Here is a 16,229-nt window from a genome sequence, read left to right on the forward strand (position 1 = left end):
TTAAAAATAGTGTGTCAGTGATGTTGATGATACAGTATTTTTAAACAGCCTCTTTCCACTCTTCCCTGTATGCTTGCCTCTAAAAAAAAAAAAACAACCCAGGAAAAAATAGGTTTACTTGAATAGAAGTAGGCAAAATCAAGCTATAGCATAGCTAAATTTGGCTTGTGAAGTGCTAGGTCACCTTCTTAGCTGAATTTTAGACTATATGCTATATTTGGAATTCATGCATTTTGTCTGTATATGTCTTTTTTGGTTTGAAATCTAACACACCAAGTATGAGATGTTTGAGAATAGTGTATAAAGTGGAATGCATCACTTTATGAGAACAATAATTTGTGCAGACAAATAGAATCTGTGCCTGCACTCTGAGTAGCTAGTAATAAGTTTGCCTGAACAGGTTTTGCATATATGAATACAATGTGAACATATTCAGATGCATCTATGCTGCTTTATAAAAGTTTGGAAATTATGCTTTGGATCTTAATTTTTGCTTTTGATATTTTGTTTTTATACAAAAAGGTGATCAAATTCAACATCACTGAACCTTAAGAGAATGGTTGTTAGCCTCCTGTTGTAACCTCCTAAGCTTTGTAACAATCATCGGTTATCATCTCCTCTGCAGAAGAAGCTTTATTTCATTTTGCAGCTAAGCTATCCTTTGCATCACAAGCAGGCCTACACAAAAAATACTACTTTGATTGCCTCCTTCATCTTAATTCAGGGAGAACTCCAAGTGTTTCCTTTCTTTTCCCTTTTGTTTCTTTTTTTTCTTGTTGTTGCTGTCTAACTTTTTGTTCTGTTTTTAAAGATGTATTTGTATGAGCAGAGCCAGTGTTTGAAATATTTTGATTAAGTTATGCTCTTACTTTCATCTAGATGAAATATTTTCTTAAAAAAGGAAACAAATGAAAGGGAAGTGGTAAGTATGTTAAAAAACTTTGGTATGCTTTCCCAGTCCAGATGGAAAAATAAGACTATTTTAGTCATGAAGTTTCAAAGGGAATAGCTGTTAAGACTGTACAGAGGTATGATGGATGTAAGCAGGGATCTTTGATGTGCAAGAAGACAATGGTGGTTTGAGTGGAGGCAAGAACTGCTAGAATCCTGATTTAGTTGCATTTACACAGTTCTGTGTCAACAATAGACCCGTGACCAAATGAGCTTATTCTCTAGCAGGCAGTGGTTCCTTGTTCTAACTCTAGGGATTGTGTAAGTCATGGATCAGCAGCTTGATAACAAGGGTTCTGTAACTGCCACAGTTCCTAATGTTTGAATTTACAAGTCATCATGATCAAGTTGAGGAGAGTGATAGGAAACAAATAACTACCTACAAATAAATAATAAATGTTGTTGTGGATTGAGTATCAATAGATCATGCTCACCTCAAAATACAGAAAATTGGCTTCTTCAACTTAAGAGCATTGTTAAATGAAGCTTCATTCCTTAAATAAGAGAAGTCTTGATGAGTTAAACATCACATCACAAAGGTGTATTTCAATGCCATGTTACCCCATGAAACAAAGCTCAGAGGACAGTTTTTGTCCCTGTTGTAGGCACCTTGTCTTCTTGGGTGTTTTCCGAAGCAGTTTCTATTCAGCTCTTTGCAATGAAATGGTGGAAAGCTGAAAGAGCATCATGGAATGCAGGACAGCTGAAGTCAGTGCTGTTAATCTTGAAGGCTCTTCATCCTTTTGAAGCTGAAGATGTTTTAGTGCCAGCTCATTGCTTTGTCCTTGCATGATGTTTTCTGCAGAACTGAAAAAGGAGACCAAACAATGATAAAAATGGGTTAGAATCAAAGACAGAGGCACAGGCAAACACAACCATGGGGCTGGCATCTAGCTTTATGTTTGGTTCCTGAATTCCAAGCTGTCTTCTCTGCTATGTAAGCTCTTGTCTGTTTGACAAATATATACACCTATATGAGAATCACTTAGGGTCATTAGATTTCAATTTAATTTATATTTTCTCTATCTCTAGAGGAAAAGAATGGATGTAGGGATATACCAACTGCTTGTGTTAAAAGAGAATTCCTAATCCATATCATCTGGTCCCCCATCCTCGCAGGACTGACATCAATATATTCTTACACCATTATGGAACCTAGTTTCTCATCTTGGAAAGCTCCATCTTCTTCCTGTAATCAGCTCCATGACCCTTAGAATTTAATTTTTATGTTCTCTCCTGTGGCTTAAGTCCATTATTTGACCTCTCTTCACTGGATAAATATCTGACTTGCTGTAGTCTGTGTCTGTCCTTAGGCTTCTGGAGGAAAAATCGCAATAAATTCAACAGGTACTGCTGTCTTTCCAAGCAGTGTTGGAGAAGTTATCATTCAATAGGATTACTACTGGCATTCTCTCTCATTTTCATTTTATTTTTCCTATGCCACAATCTGCAGGTCTGCTATAGCTACACTTTGAAGTTCCCACGTTTTTGTCTTCCTTTCACACACACACATACACACGCACACACAAAAGGCAATGCAAGGAGGAGAGTGTTCTGTCCTAAAGATGAGATTCATACACCTGGGACATCAGCATAGTGATTCAGTGCCTGGTTTTAGGCATATCATCACACAGTGGCATGTGCAACTCCAAGCTTGGCTCCCATGTGCTGTACCCAGTGTATGGAGAGAGGTAAGGTATGTACTCCCAGTCTGCCATTTTCAGGTCAGCACTGACCAAAAAGCCAAGCTAAAAAGCCCTGCCTCTTGACACAGTCTCTTGCCCATAACAAACAGTTCTATTGTTTTCAGATCAGAGTTCAGAGTCTATGGTGAGAGATCTAATGTTCGTGGGAACAGTTCTTTCATGTACCATTTAGGCACCCACAAATGAGATTTGCAACATGTAAGGCAGGGGAGGTGCTTGTAGGGGATGCTGAGGACAGAGGAATGGGTTAAGCTGCACCTTTCAAAAGGAGATGGCTCTTGGGAAGAGGGAGAGGTACTCGAAGGTGCTCAGCAGTCATAGCCACAAATCATGCCACAGAGATGTCTGGCAGTGCTTTTGTGCAAGAAAGCTCAGGTGAGGTGCTTCCTTTTACTCCTCTCTCTGTTTATATCTGAATAGCCCAATTCTTAGAAAACTCGATGGCAGGAAGAAAATACACACTGAAAGTTTGTCCCCAGGTTTCGAACCAAATTTTGAATCTTCCAGGAAAATGCCCTACCCCGTCGGTCTGTTTTGAGTTGGTAAAAGGGGCTGTCTGTGTTAGCTGGCATTAAAAACATTACGTGTCCGGTGAGGCAGGCAGATTTCGAGTTCCCATGTGAAGCTCGAGCTCTGTCGTCTTTTTTTCTGTCTGTCGTCAGGGCTGCCGTTTGCAACCCAGCCCTGCTCGGCTGCAGCCGGCGCGGCGCGGCGGGGCGCGGCCTTCGCTTCAGCACCATGGCCAGCACCGCGGGCAGCGGCTCCCGCCGCGCCGCGCCGCGCCGCCCGCTCCCGGGGCACCCGTCTGCCGCGGCTGGGGAACGGGGCTGTCGTTCACAGCCTCTCGGGACAAACCCCCCTCGGGCCTCGTCCGTCTGGCTTTATGTCACTGGAAGTATACCCATGCTGATAGCCTTCTGCCACGGTCCTGTAAAACAGTAAGAAAACATCGTGGTGCTGGCGTGCAAGTTCTGCGAAAGCGAAGTTTTAGGTTGGTGTAAGTTGCTGTAGCTCTGTTGGCTTTACAAAGGCTAGTCTGATTTATATCAGCTGAAGATTAGCCATTACGAGTGGTTTCTCCCACCTGATCCGTTCTTTTAACCTCTACTGGCTTTACTCAAAGTAGTAGGGCCTTCAAGCCTTAGTTTATCAATTGTAGTTGGATTTCTTCATGTACAGTAGAGAAAGAACACTCTTTATAAATATATCTTTAAAAAAAACCCCAAACCCCACCACCTGCCATGGAAATGTATTGTGAGAAATCAAGTGCTTTGGGTCAGGTTTATAACAGATACAAACTGGCCTCGCTTGAGGTTCTGTCATGTTGATGTATTTCTCTGAGAAATACTCCTTTAGTATGGTAGCTAATCTTACATGGGTTTATCAGGAAAGATCTGGCTTCCTGGATGGAAATCGTTCAGTCTACTTGTTGCTGAATACTGCCCAAAAGTGTTGGCTAATTCTAGTCAACTTGGCTATTAAATTATCACTGACAGACTTGCTTTAAGGTATAAGAAAATATTCAATTTTATTCTTGATTTTGGAGAGGTTGGATGGATTTGGTCCTCCCCTTTAATAAATGCACCATTTTGCATATTTGTAGAGGGAAAAATGCTAAACTCCCTTTTCAGGTCTGCCCTGAAAGATCTTGTTCAATACTGGATCCATGTAATTTGTTTATTTTTTGTGCTCACCTCTCAAATAACTAAATATGTTCCTGCAAACTCCATCAAAGTGAGATGCCAAGGAAAGATATGTTCAAAGTACTCGGCAATATTTTAACCACCCATATTCCTGTACTTGTCATGGATCACTTGCAGGCTAAACTTCAGACTGGTCTTTAAAACCGGTCACTGCTAATAGTATCATTTCTTTTGGTGATAAAACCATAACGTGGAGGAAACTTTTTCCAGAACCAGGTTGTTGTTAAGAACTGAATCTGCAAAGTGCTGAGCATCCTCAGCTGGAGTAGGAGGTGAGACTACTCAACAGTTCCCAGGTGGTGCTAGCATTTTCAAGACTGGGACTAAATGCACTGATACTTTCATTTCAGAGTATCAAAAATATCCAGATGTGTACTCTGCCTGACTTTCTGTTATGGCAAAGTACTGCTCGTAAAGGTTATAGCTGTAACTAGCTCTTATGACGGTCATTTGAAGTCTTCTGTTTTGAGGGGTATTTGAAATGACTGTAAAAAATATTCTGAATTAAAATTCAGCATATGACTTCTCTGCCGGAAGCTGCTAAATGTTTTATTAGAGTTTGAAAAAATCTATTTGTATATTTCCCCCTTTTGTTTAGAGAGAATAAAATTAATGATTTTGTTTTGCTTTGTCTGCTCTGCTTTTTATTATCTTATGTATATTTCTCTGCTTATGCCAGATCTATGCTTGATACATCTGAGGCCAGATTCACTTCTGTTACAGGCAACTGTAATTTTTCTTGTGCGTGATTCTAGTCTTACACTGTGATTAGTCTGGAGTGCCTTCTGCAGTGCTGTGACATCCAAATCTGGCCTTTGGATTTAATAGAAGGTTATTGTAAAGTGGACATTTATCCTTACAAAAGATGCAGTTCATGTAACAGCACTCTTGTAGAGCCATTGAATACAAAGTCACTGCAGTCATGGGTTTTATTACTTTACCACCCTGACACCTGTTTTGTGACTTGCTTTTATCTTGCACTTGGTTAAATTACATTCCCTTGTGGCCAATATTAAAGCAGATTGCTCTGTTTTCTTTTTTTTTGTTTTGTTTTTTTTTTGTTATGAGAGGCTTTGTGTGGTATACTTGCAGCTTTTTTTGGTAATGTGTATAATCTTGCATGTTTTCTCAAGGTTGGGGAAAATTTGCTCGCTTGACCCGTGCCCTCACAAGCAGCCGAGGCGTGCTGCAGCAGCTTGCTCCGAGTGTGCAGAAAGGAGAGAACGTTCACAAGCATTCACGACTTGCTGAGGTAACGTTTGCTTTCCCTGAGAGACCGTAAAGAAATGTTTTTAGCCTTTGTGGGTATGTTGCCTCTGTGTGAGCCAAGCATTGTCTGTCCCCCTTGCCCTGGGAATTTGAAGCCTGGTGCTGGCATGGGAGCTCAGAATATGGCACATGTGCTGTGAAATGTGTCCCGTGACAGTGGAACGGAAACAGGTCTCCAAAAGACTTCATGTAACCTAATTGCAGCGTTGTTCCATATCTCAGCAAAGTCTTATAATGGCGTTATTACTGAAGTAATAGTTTCTTGCTTAGTTTCCATTCTTCTGAGGATCTCAATGTTAGTAGGAACTTGGACTATTCGCTTGTGTAAAACTGAGGTGAGAAAAACTCAGGCTAGTACAGAAGGGAATTCTGGAGAATCCTTGACACGGTTGTTCTCTGCATTTATTTATGTCTGGTTCTTTTTCAGTGGGATCCCGATCCTGCTTTACAAACTGGTTAAAATGTATGTTTGAGCTACTGGTTTTATGGACAGAACAGCTGTAAGATACCACAAGCCACACTGCAGACAGATGAGCAAAATGAAACCTTGTGATTTAAGTAGACTCTCAAAGTTTTGAGAAAAGCTCCAGGCAGAGGCGGCTTCTTGAAGTACTTAGGGTTTTAGGGCTTTCACCACGAGGGGGAGAGACTGTCCCAAGTTTCCTGTAGCTATCTCCTGGGCCAGAGAAAGTGTTGATATGGTGTTAACGATAGCATGGCCAATATAACATGGCACTTCTGTGTCACCTATTGTTTTGAATGCCATGGCAGCGGCTGTGACTCTTGTCAAGAATTCTTAATCTTGCTGTGTAGCTGGAGGTGTAAGCCATTGGTGGGTTCCATGGGGTCTCCATATAGTCAGTACTCTGTTAATTTTGCCCTGTATACGTCTTAGCTTCTAGGCAAAATAAACAACTCCTGCCCAGGCCTGTATTATTATCACATGTGATGATGAAATTCCCACAGACAGGACGTTACCTATTCAGTATGTAACACAGATGCACTCAAGAATGGAAAACTGATTTCTGCTGGAAGTACAGAAATAACATAGATCATACTAGCACAGGGGAGGGGCAGACATTCACATGGACACTATGCTGTAGGAATACCATGTGATTATCACATGTCCACCCTGAGGTTGCTTTAGTGTCCTGGAATTTGGAATAGTCTCCCTCCTAATCCTACTCAAGGCTTAGCATCAAATAATCCTTCCTTCTCTTTTGATGTCTACCCTTGAATTTTAGTTCATGCTAAAATGTAGGCAATAGAATGCAAGACAAAGGGTCTGAGGTTATTCTCTTTGGCTCAGTGAACCTCAATCTGGACCTAAGTGACTACACATTACTGAGACTTCTTGCAAACCGATGTGCTCAACGAGTCTTTGCAAGTATTCTAACTAGCATAGCCAGTTGATTCATTAGAAATAATAAAGAGCAAGTGTATAGTTTACATATCTGAAATTAGTTTCTTTAATTGCTGACTGAATATTGCAGTCATTATTTTAAAAAGATTAGCCCCAACTGTGATGCTAGGTACCTTGTTGTATATCTGCTGTAATTCCGCTTAAGTCAATAGAACTACACTAGAGAAAAGCAGAGTGCAGATAATCATGTAGACAAGCCCACTTTTCTTCCTTTGAAGACATATGGGGTGCCAGGCTTCTTATTCTGGAAAGGTCTCTCAATAATACTGAACACGGGATCTTTAACTGTTTCCTGTTGCATTTTCAAATCCTTATTTTTTTTCTTCATCTCTGCAGTAGCCTATTTGAAATCTTAAGTTCAAATTAAAATTAATCCTTCTTCTTTTCCTTCTTACTATGACATTTCACATCAATCTTGTTTGCTCGAGAAGGCTTTTCATTTATTGGAATATTATTTGTGTTGCTCTTAGTTCTTTATCACTTATATTTTTGAATACCTGAGGAGCTAGTTGTGTCCTAGAACCTGAGTGGGGCAAGGTGTTGTACAAATACAAAACAGGAGTCTGCCACAAAAGCTTACAATTTGTTCTATTATTTATGAAATATTAGTTTAAGAAAGGTGTTAGTGACAAACAACTTTGTTTTATCCACAGGCCATGGCTAATACGAGCAGTGTCTGTTAAACCTCCTCTGTCTTTTGCCAGTATGTGTAGATTTTTTTTAGCCTGACTTCTCTGACAGCAGTCATATGAAAACGGCTTAAATTAATTATGCAATTAATGCAAGGGAGTTAGGTAACTCAGAGTATGTTTTGCAATAAGAGTGTAAAGTAATTGATACATTTCTGTGGCTTTATCACCAAGAAGCTGATTGTAGGAACCATTCTTCCTGGTCGCTGCATAGTACATGTGTCCTCTGCACCTGTGGTGTTAGCTGATGTATTCTATATATTTACCAGGCAGTTCTGCGTAAACAAGATTGTGTCATAATTTAAAAAATGTGATAGTTATAATTTTTCTGCTTTTATTTCTTATAATGGTGCTTAGCAGCACTGCTTAATAATGAAACTTGGGCCTTTTTTTTGGCAAACTTTGTTTACCAGGGACTTATAACTGCCATTAAAATCTACTTCAAGTTGAGGCTTGCCACCTAGCTCTTGGCTTGGGAGCAATTTGCGTGGATGCCTGTGAAAACAGAAGCAAGGGAGAGCAAGAGAAAGCAAATATGTGCAGTTGAAAACACAAAAGGGAGAGATTAAGCTGAAAATGAATGACTGTGTTGGGTCCCCCCCCTCAGTCATGCAGTCTTAAAAATAAATAAATCATTTTAACCACTTGTTGATGCACTTTTATGAGTCCTGACTGGCGATATATTCACTATTTTTTAACAAATCTAGGATAAAATTCTTTTGTTATGTTAAAATAAATGAACACAGACTTGTGAAACCCATGATGAAATTTGTCATTTCTGCTCTTGAAATAATATTCTCTGGCTTTAGAGAGCTATTAAAACATCATGCGTTATTACCACAAATAATAAACGCAGATAATACAACTGTAGTGGCTGGTGAATCATAAGTAATTGGAATAACACTTTCATTAATAACTTTCTGAAACAAATGTTTCTTTTACTATGGTATAACTGCATAATAGGGAAAAATCTTCAAAAACCACAGCTGTTTTGGTTATTTAGAAAATGATAGTAATGAAGGGTTTGTTCAGTGCACATGGGTGGAGGCTCAGTATATCAGTTTATATAGTTGTGTACATTTTCTTCATGATTACTTTTATATTAATCTCTTGGGGTTTTTTTTCCTCTCCAGGAGAAGTACCTTTAAAAGCAGTTTGAATCTAGTTAGCTCATGTGGGTGGGTAACCACACCTGACTGCTTCAGCAAATATTGTGTCTCAGGTTGGCACTACTCTCCCTGGAGGCTGGAGTGCAGCCAGATCACCTTGGAATAGGGCAGAAGGTACTTCTCTTTGTATCTACCTGGCTTTGCTGTATGGTGCAGAGAATGGGGTTTATAGCTCTTAATTTCCAGACAACCCAGGGGTGGGGTGTGTGTCTGGAAGGATGATGAAGAAATAGACTGTGTGTGGCCCTTGGTGTGAAAAGTGGAGAAAAGAGCTCTCCTAACTTTCAGTGCAGCAGCCTGACAAAACCTAGATCTTTAGCCCTGAGCTCTGTGGACCTCTTTCCATTATTTCTGTACAGCACTGAGCTCTCTTACTCTACTTAATGCTAAAAGCAAATGCGTGTTCTGTGAAATAATTAAGCTTCATTATAGGTGTTTTTCTCTTCCTTCAATGAAAAGAAGAATTTGATGCCTTTGAAAGCTCTTGGCTGGCAGTCCTGAGGGCTGCAAGACCTTTGCCAATCTGTAAAGCAAGTTGCCTTTCCCGGGAGAGGTAGTGTGAGCTGGGACACTGCCCTTCTTCTATATCAAGCTGTGAAATGACAGTTCATCTCTCTACCAATGCCGGGAAGATGGAGTGGTTTTACAAGGTGCCCGCTAGTGATGTAGTGAGAGGGAGCCAGGGCTAGAACTTTTCACCCCCACCGAAATAAAAGACCTGAGACACCTCAGGCTTGCTGTAGGTGGTTTTCTCCACCTTGTGAGTGATTGATACCCTTACGTCATTCCTTGATACCCATCTCCTGCCCTGTCCCTGCCCCTCCTTTCGAGATTTACACCCACACTGCTGGTGCACATCCTTCCACTGGAGACCAGCTAAAGCCATGGCCCCTGGTCACTTTAAATAGCTGTTGGTAGAACTTAACCAGAGACTCCAAGGTGGTAACAGAAGTTCAAAGGCTTATCAGTAAGGTCCTTAGCCATTCAGATAGTTTAGAGTACATTTACTTTCTAAATAAAAAGGGAAGGAGACATCAATCCTTTTATTTTCCTGTGCTGTAGCCCTTGAACCTCAAACAAGCTAGGGGAGAGTGCTTTGTACTTGGTGATGACATTTTAAAACACTGAAGCACTAAAGTTGTTTATTTTCTTAATGAGTTGAAACTAGAAGTCTGTTTTTCTCTGCATTCAGTTCAGTTTTATGTCCCTGCAGTTCCACTGGCTTTACTGTAATTTTGTTTGATTTACAGCAAAATAACAGGCACCATAATTTGGCCCCTTTATTGCCAAACAGAGATTGTTCTTGCCTTTCTTCCTGTTATTCAGGTATATGGCAATATATTAGTACATTTTCCAGTAACTTTAGTTTGGATGATGCAGAATTTCCACAAGTTCTTGAAGTACAAAGAGACCAGCAGTGGCCAAAATGGAGTGCATTATACAATTCTCAGTCTAGAACTTTTGTATGTATATATAAGAATCAATCTGACAAGAACTAACAAAATTATTTTTTTCAGTGTTTCATGGTTGAGGTTCCTGTGACAATTAGAATGGTCACAAAAATGTTTGACTTTTTCCTATAATAACAGAGGCTAAAAAAATAAGCTCTAGGAGACATGTGATTGCAAAGAAGCAATTATGTTTTCGCCCTGCATTTAAGGGGTGATAGAATCTCCCTATGCTAGTAAGATCTCAGCATTAGAATTGAAATACAGTTAACTGACTGAAAAATGTTACTATGTGATAGAAAGTGCTTGGTTTTGCTGATCAGTTATTCCAGTGAGTGAATATTGCAGAGGACTCTCCTTGCCCAGTGAAACACATTTCAGGCTTCAGATCTTATGTTAGAGCTGCTACTCATGCAAATCCTCATAAAAGTCAGTAGTAGGTCAGTGCTTTCCAACTGATTCAGGTACAGCTGCGATGTTCAAAAGGGAGAGCAGGAGGTATTTGCAATATTGATTTTGGGCTAGAGCTTTTGTCGAGAAAAGACATCCTAACATTTGTCACTGGGACTGCAAACAAGCTCTGAAGGGAGCAATGCTCTGAGTACACCTACTAACTCAGTACACAACCTATGCGTCCTTCCAGTCACTACCAGTGACTTCTGGGGACTGCATTGGCTGGCCAGTGCCTCCTGCGGAGAAGAGACTGCTTCTGTCTTGTGCTGCTTGCAGCTCCTCTCACCATAAGGCAACTTTTAAAAAAAATCTTTTTTGGTAGAACGGAGAACCTGCATGAATCAGGGTCAGGAGTGGCAGAGTAGTTAATACTGCAGTAGACATGTCTGAGTCCTAGTTTGGTCTGCAGGCGTTCTACTTAGGGGAAAATGTTCTTTTCCCTCTTTGCTGTTATACTAGAAACTCAGTGAAACAAATATACTAAGTCCTCTTATTTTTTTTCAAACTGTTGATGCCTTTGTAACACGCAGGTCTCCCTGAGCAAGTCATGCTATTTCTCTTCTGGAGAACTTACTGGGCTCAAAGTCAGCAGGCTTGCAACTCCCACTGTCATTTACACATGTGCAAGGGACTGTGATCTGACCATGTCTGACCCCTGTTGTGCACAAGAGTAAGTGATTATATGAGGTTCAAAGCAGCAGGGAACTTGATCTGAGGCTGTTTTGTCCAAGTAGGACTCTTGTAGCTGATTGTTTTCTTTTGTCCCCTTTGGCTTAATCTGTTGGAAAAAAGCCTACCAGTTAACAAAAAACGAATAATAAAAAGCATTCAGAAAAGCCTGCAGATAAAAATCCGTGTCTAAATAATTGACGTTAAAAAAGCTGAGATAAGGAGCATGAAAGGAAGACATCCTCTTATTAAAGCTATGTTGTCTGATCTTTTCCATGGGAAGATGGCCATTTAATTTCCTTCTCTGCTCCCTTGCTCTGAACTATGTGTAAATAAATGTGGAAAAGGAACGATGCTCCTAAATAGTTCTCACAGGTTCTATGCATTTGGCATTAGCAAACACATCTCACTCAAGCAAACCTCCATCTTCCTTTCAGTTTGCTCCCATAACTCACCCAGGGTAAATTTCATTTTAAAATTTAATTTGTCTTTATTTGGAGCCAGGTCCTTCATGTTGATTTCACCCTTGTGTATATCCATAGATATAAACAAACACATTCTTGTTCATAGATATGTAAAAGAAACTTTAGTTTCCAAGAATTAAATACATGCTCATACTGTTTTTGCACTAGTTTGCAGAACTGGAGAGACAGTAGACTTAAAATGGGCAGCATTGATTGAGATTGCAGTTATACAAAACACTTGGAGCACGTGCTCAGCTTGAGGTCCAGGGTTTAAAACACATGCTGACAGATCATCTTTTGCTGTAGCGCTTTTTTTTTAATTCATACCTAACTGCATTGTAACTTGACTGTACACCATCAGATAGTGAAGACGCTGATCTCCTCTCAGTGAAAAGTTAAAGTTCAAAATGAGTTTATTGAGGCTAATGATAGTTATACATGGACTTTGGTCCTGCATGGTCCAGAGAAGAGGAATAAAAGCCTATGCATTCGTGATAGATTGTAGTATAAGACTATTTCAGATACAGTATAGTGAAGAAAATAGACAATGTTGAAAAACAATGTGGTCCAGTGGTCCCAGCGCTGGACTGGAACTCAGAAGTTGCGGTATTTTTTCCGGGTTTTGCCATTGATTTCTCTTTGTAACTGCCTTTCTTCCCATCATTTATCTGTCTCATCTGTTTAGACTGCTGAAGGAGCTGTCTCTTCTCTATATGTCTTGGAGACCCAGCACATTAGGCTTAGTGTCAAAAAATAATTAATGGCATTAAAAGAAACAACAGCTGTTCTAAGGTTGATGCTGATTTGTTTAACAGAATACTTATCCTGACTTGCTTACCATTTGGTGATGATAAAATGAGTTAATGGACATGTATTTTTATCAACTGTTGTACTGACCTTGAGAATCTACGATGTGAAAAATAACGTTAAAATTAAGCATGTTTTCTTTTTCTCCTGAAATCTCTGTGACTACAGGTATTGCAGCTGGGCTCTGAAATCCTCCCGCAGTACAAACAAGAGGCACCAAAGACTCCGCCGCATATAATTTTGCATTATTGTGTTTTCAAGACTACCTGGGACTGGATAATCTTGATTTTAACCTTCTACACTGCTATTTTGGTCCCTTACAATGTCTCCTTTAAAACCAAACAGAACAATGTAGCATGGCTAGTAGTTGACAGCATTGTAGATGTCATTTTTTTGGTAGACATTGTGCTTAATTTCCATACCACCTTTGTGGGGCCAGCAGGAGAGGTGATCTCTGACCCAAAGCTGATTCGCATGAATTACTTGAAGACCTGGTTTGTGATCGATCTGCTCTCATGCTTGCCGTATGATGTCATCAATGCATTTGAGAATGTCGATGAGGTCAGTATACTAGTTCCACTTCCACCCATTAATTATTACTTAATGGTTGGGGGGAGGTGGGGGAGAGAAGAAAGAAATGTTTGCTTTTAAATATATTGAACTAGTGTACATACGTCTCTAGTAGCTGTCCTCACTGCACATCGAAGTTTGCTTATGAGTCCTAGCCAGAAAGGTCCATCTTTAACTGCACTGGGAGAGAGGCTGAGGTTTTTGGTGTCAGAAATCCGTATTTATTTTCCTTCATTCTACATCCTCAGAGTTCAGGAGGACAGGCAGAAGCAGGCAGCAGAACCTCTGTACAGCACTGAGGAAAACTGCTTCATCTGATTTACCATGAATAGCTTGAACTGGTGTGTCAGGGTAGTTTCTTTGGGCAGGGTTCTCTTGCTTTCACTGTTGACTGAACAGGTTATGTCCACTAATGGCAATTCTTCACATGAACAATTGGAAAGTATAATACACTTTTCTCAGCTGCTTCTAATACAATATAGCAGGTGGCAAAGAGGCAGACAGTGACTCACTAAATCTTCTTAGACCGCCAGAAAGTACTGTGTGGGTATCTGGTGATACATGCAGCATTGTGTGGCAACAGTTGTTTTAGAGGAAGGTGAAGCAATTAAAGATGCTGTTTTGATGCTTGTTTGGTAATTCCATAATTAGTCAAAAGGATAGGGAGAAATCTGGAAATCTAGACTCCTCCTTAATTCTTGCTTATTTCTTTGGGAACAGGTCACAAGCCAGCAAAAGAACTAACATTCGGACACTTAAATGCGCAATACTACCCTGTTTTAACTGCTTATTCTCCTACTGGATCAGGCTGCCAAGAAAACATTCCTGAACTAAATATATTAAGGTTCCATGCCTAAATAGTTCAGAGAGTTAATGAATTGTTAACAAAATCTTAAAGAGGATTCCAGCAATCCACTTTCTAATTACATGTTACAAAATCTGTACCAACAACTAATTATGTGTCTGTATTTATCTGTGACACATACTAAACCTGTAATATACATACACATCTCATTAGTGCTTAGTATTTAATTTTTAGCCTGTAAAATTTAATTTTTATGAGTTTCTTTAAAATATGCCCATGTTATAAAGGACAACCTAGCTATTAAAAGAAAATTATGCCAAGTGAAATATCTGGGTAAAAGCATAAAACCACATTACTCTTGTAAAAATACATTACACAGGTTTTTATCAAATTTAAAGTATTTAAAGTATTTTCCTCAATGACTTGAGGACGAGTAGGCAAACTACTGAATGTAGTGGAAAAAACAAGACATTATTTGATATTTAATTCCTTAGAGAGGTTTTCATTTTATATAAAGCTACAGACTGAAATAACACAAATGAGATCAAGTAAAAAAGCCTTGTGAGACCTGTCCTGTTTGTCATAAGAAGGACCCAGACTGCAGATTACTCTGCAGGGTTTTCACATACTACTTTGCTGTGGCACTGATAAAGCAGCGGAAGGAGTGGCTATATGTCAGTTTTGGACATTTAGACTGAAAGAGGAAAAAAAAAAAAAAAAAAAAAAAAAAAAGGCAAGAGACAAAAAAAAAAAGGAAGGAAGCTTTTCTCACCCACTGCAGATGGTATCAATTGGCTGATGATTTTGCTGGAGGAGCGTTTCATAACTGTAGACTGGTGATGTGACCTACAGAACATCCCTGAGGAAAATGTCTATGCCACTGGCTGTGACAGCCCTTGAGCTGAGCACAGGCGCTCTCAGACTCATGGTAGCAATTCTGCAGGGAGGTTCTTGTTGTGTGAGTTTGAATTTCTCCAAGTTCTCTGTCTCAGTGTTGCCTTGTAACAATGAGAAGCTGATTGGTACTTCAGTTTTCCTATGGCTCTTCAACAGTCTCTTTAATCAGTGTAATAGTGTTTGTTTTAGTTATTCTAGCTATCGTGCCCGAGGAAAAAACCATTTTTCTTGATGCTATTCTTTAAGACTGTTTGTCCCTGTTTTCCCTAGTGGGTTCTGACATTTAGCTAGTATAAATCATTGTCGAGTCATTAGAGCAGAGTTTCCACTGGTGTAAATTGCTGTACTTCTATTAAGGGCTCATAGACTGGTTTACAGGACCTGAGGGGCTTTGCCAGCAATGTCAGCAGAATAACGTAGTGCACATCAGGTGGGGATTTATGACAGTATATGCTGATCGCTGTTTCATGAACTGCCTGTAGAGAGAAAGATAACCTTTATTAAAGAAGGGGGGGGGGGGGCACATTGAAGGAGTCTTGAAAGTAGAAAGGCTTTGTGTTATATCTTCTCTGTTGCGTAGAGCATTCCCTTGTGGGTCAACTCCCTTTCTTTTGAACTTGCTGGTTTAAATTTTACCTGTCGCTCACCCTGGATTACACACCATACTACTTCACAGTTGATTGTCAGCTGCGAGGCTGCGCTGTTCCCCTTACAAGTAGCCAAACTGGATTGCTATCTGTGTGTCACTTTGATTTTGCTAAAGGGAATTCCCTTGGAGCCATGAGACTGGAGTTAGTAGGCAGCCATGGCTGCTGCAGAGATTTTTTTTTTAGTCCTATGTGAATACTCTTAAAAGAATCGCCAGAAAGTAAATGATACCTATTGTCAAAAGTGGTGATAAAATGAGATGGAGAATATGAATTGCTATTTTCCTGTTTTTATGTTTTCCATATATGATTTTAAACAGGAGGAAATAGGACCCTGGCTTTGTTGCAGTCCCTGTAGTGAAGGGGGACTGGGACAGGTGGAAGCTCACTGTTTTTTTTCTGCCTGCTGTCATTCTCTGTTAAAAGAAACTTCACTGAAGACACTGAGGATGTCATGGAGGAACTAACTTGATAAGTCAGCTTGTTTTTAAGAATACCATAATTACTGTGATGGAGATGAATTGATTTGCAAGGGACACAGGACCTGGAGCTGAAGAAG

General features: G+C 39.9%; 1 protein-coding gene across 1 annotated transcript in view; it reads left to right on the top strand.

The window, feature by feature from the left end:
- The window catches only part of KCNH1 (potassium voltage-gated channel, subfamily H (eag-related), member 1), a 179,910-nt gene that overhangs the window by 27,112 nt on the left and 136,569 nt on the right, over positions 1–16,229 (top strand). The window contains exons 5-6 of the mRNA XM_010576438.1: positions 5,494–5,612; positions 12,920–13,312. Coding sequence (XP_010574740.1) covers positions 5,494–5,612; positions 12,920–13,312 — 512 coding nt within the window. The remainder of the gene's footprint in view (positions 1–5,493; positions 5,613–12,919; positions 13,313–16,229) is intronic.

The sequence above is a fragment of the Haliaeetus leucocephalus genome, unplaced genomic scaffold, assembly GCF_000737465.1.
Source record: "Haliaeetus leucocephalus isolate CR32 unplaced genomic scaffold, Haliaeetus_leucocephalus-4.0 Scaffold526, whole genome shotgun sequence".
In the NCBI taxonomy this organism is placed as follows: Eukaryota; Metazoa; Chordata; class Aves; order Accipitriformes; family Accipitridae; genus Haliaeetus; species Haliaeetus leucocephalus.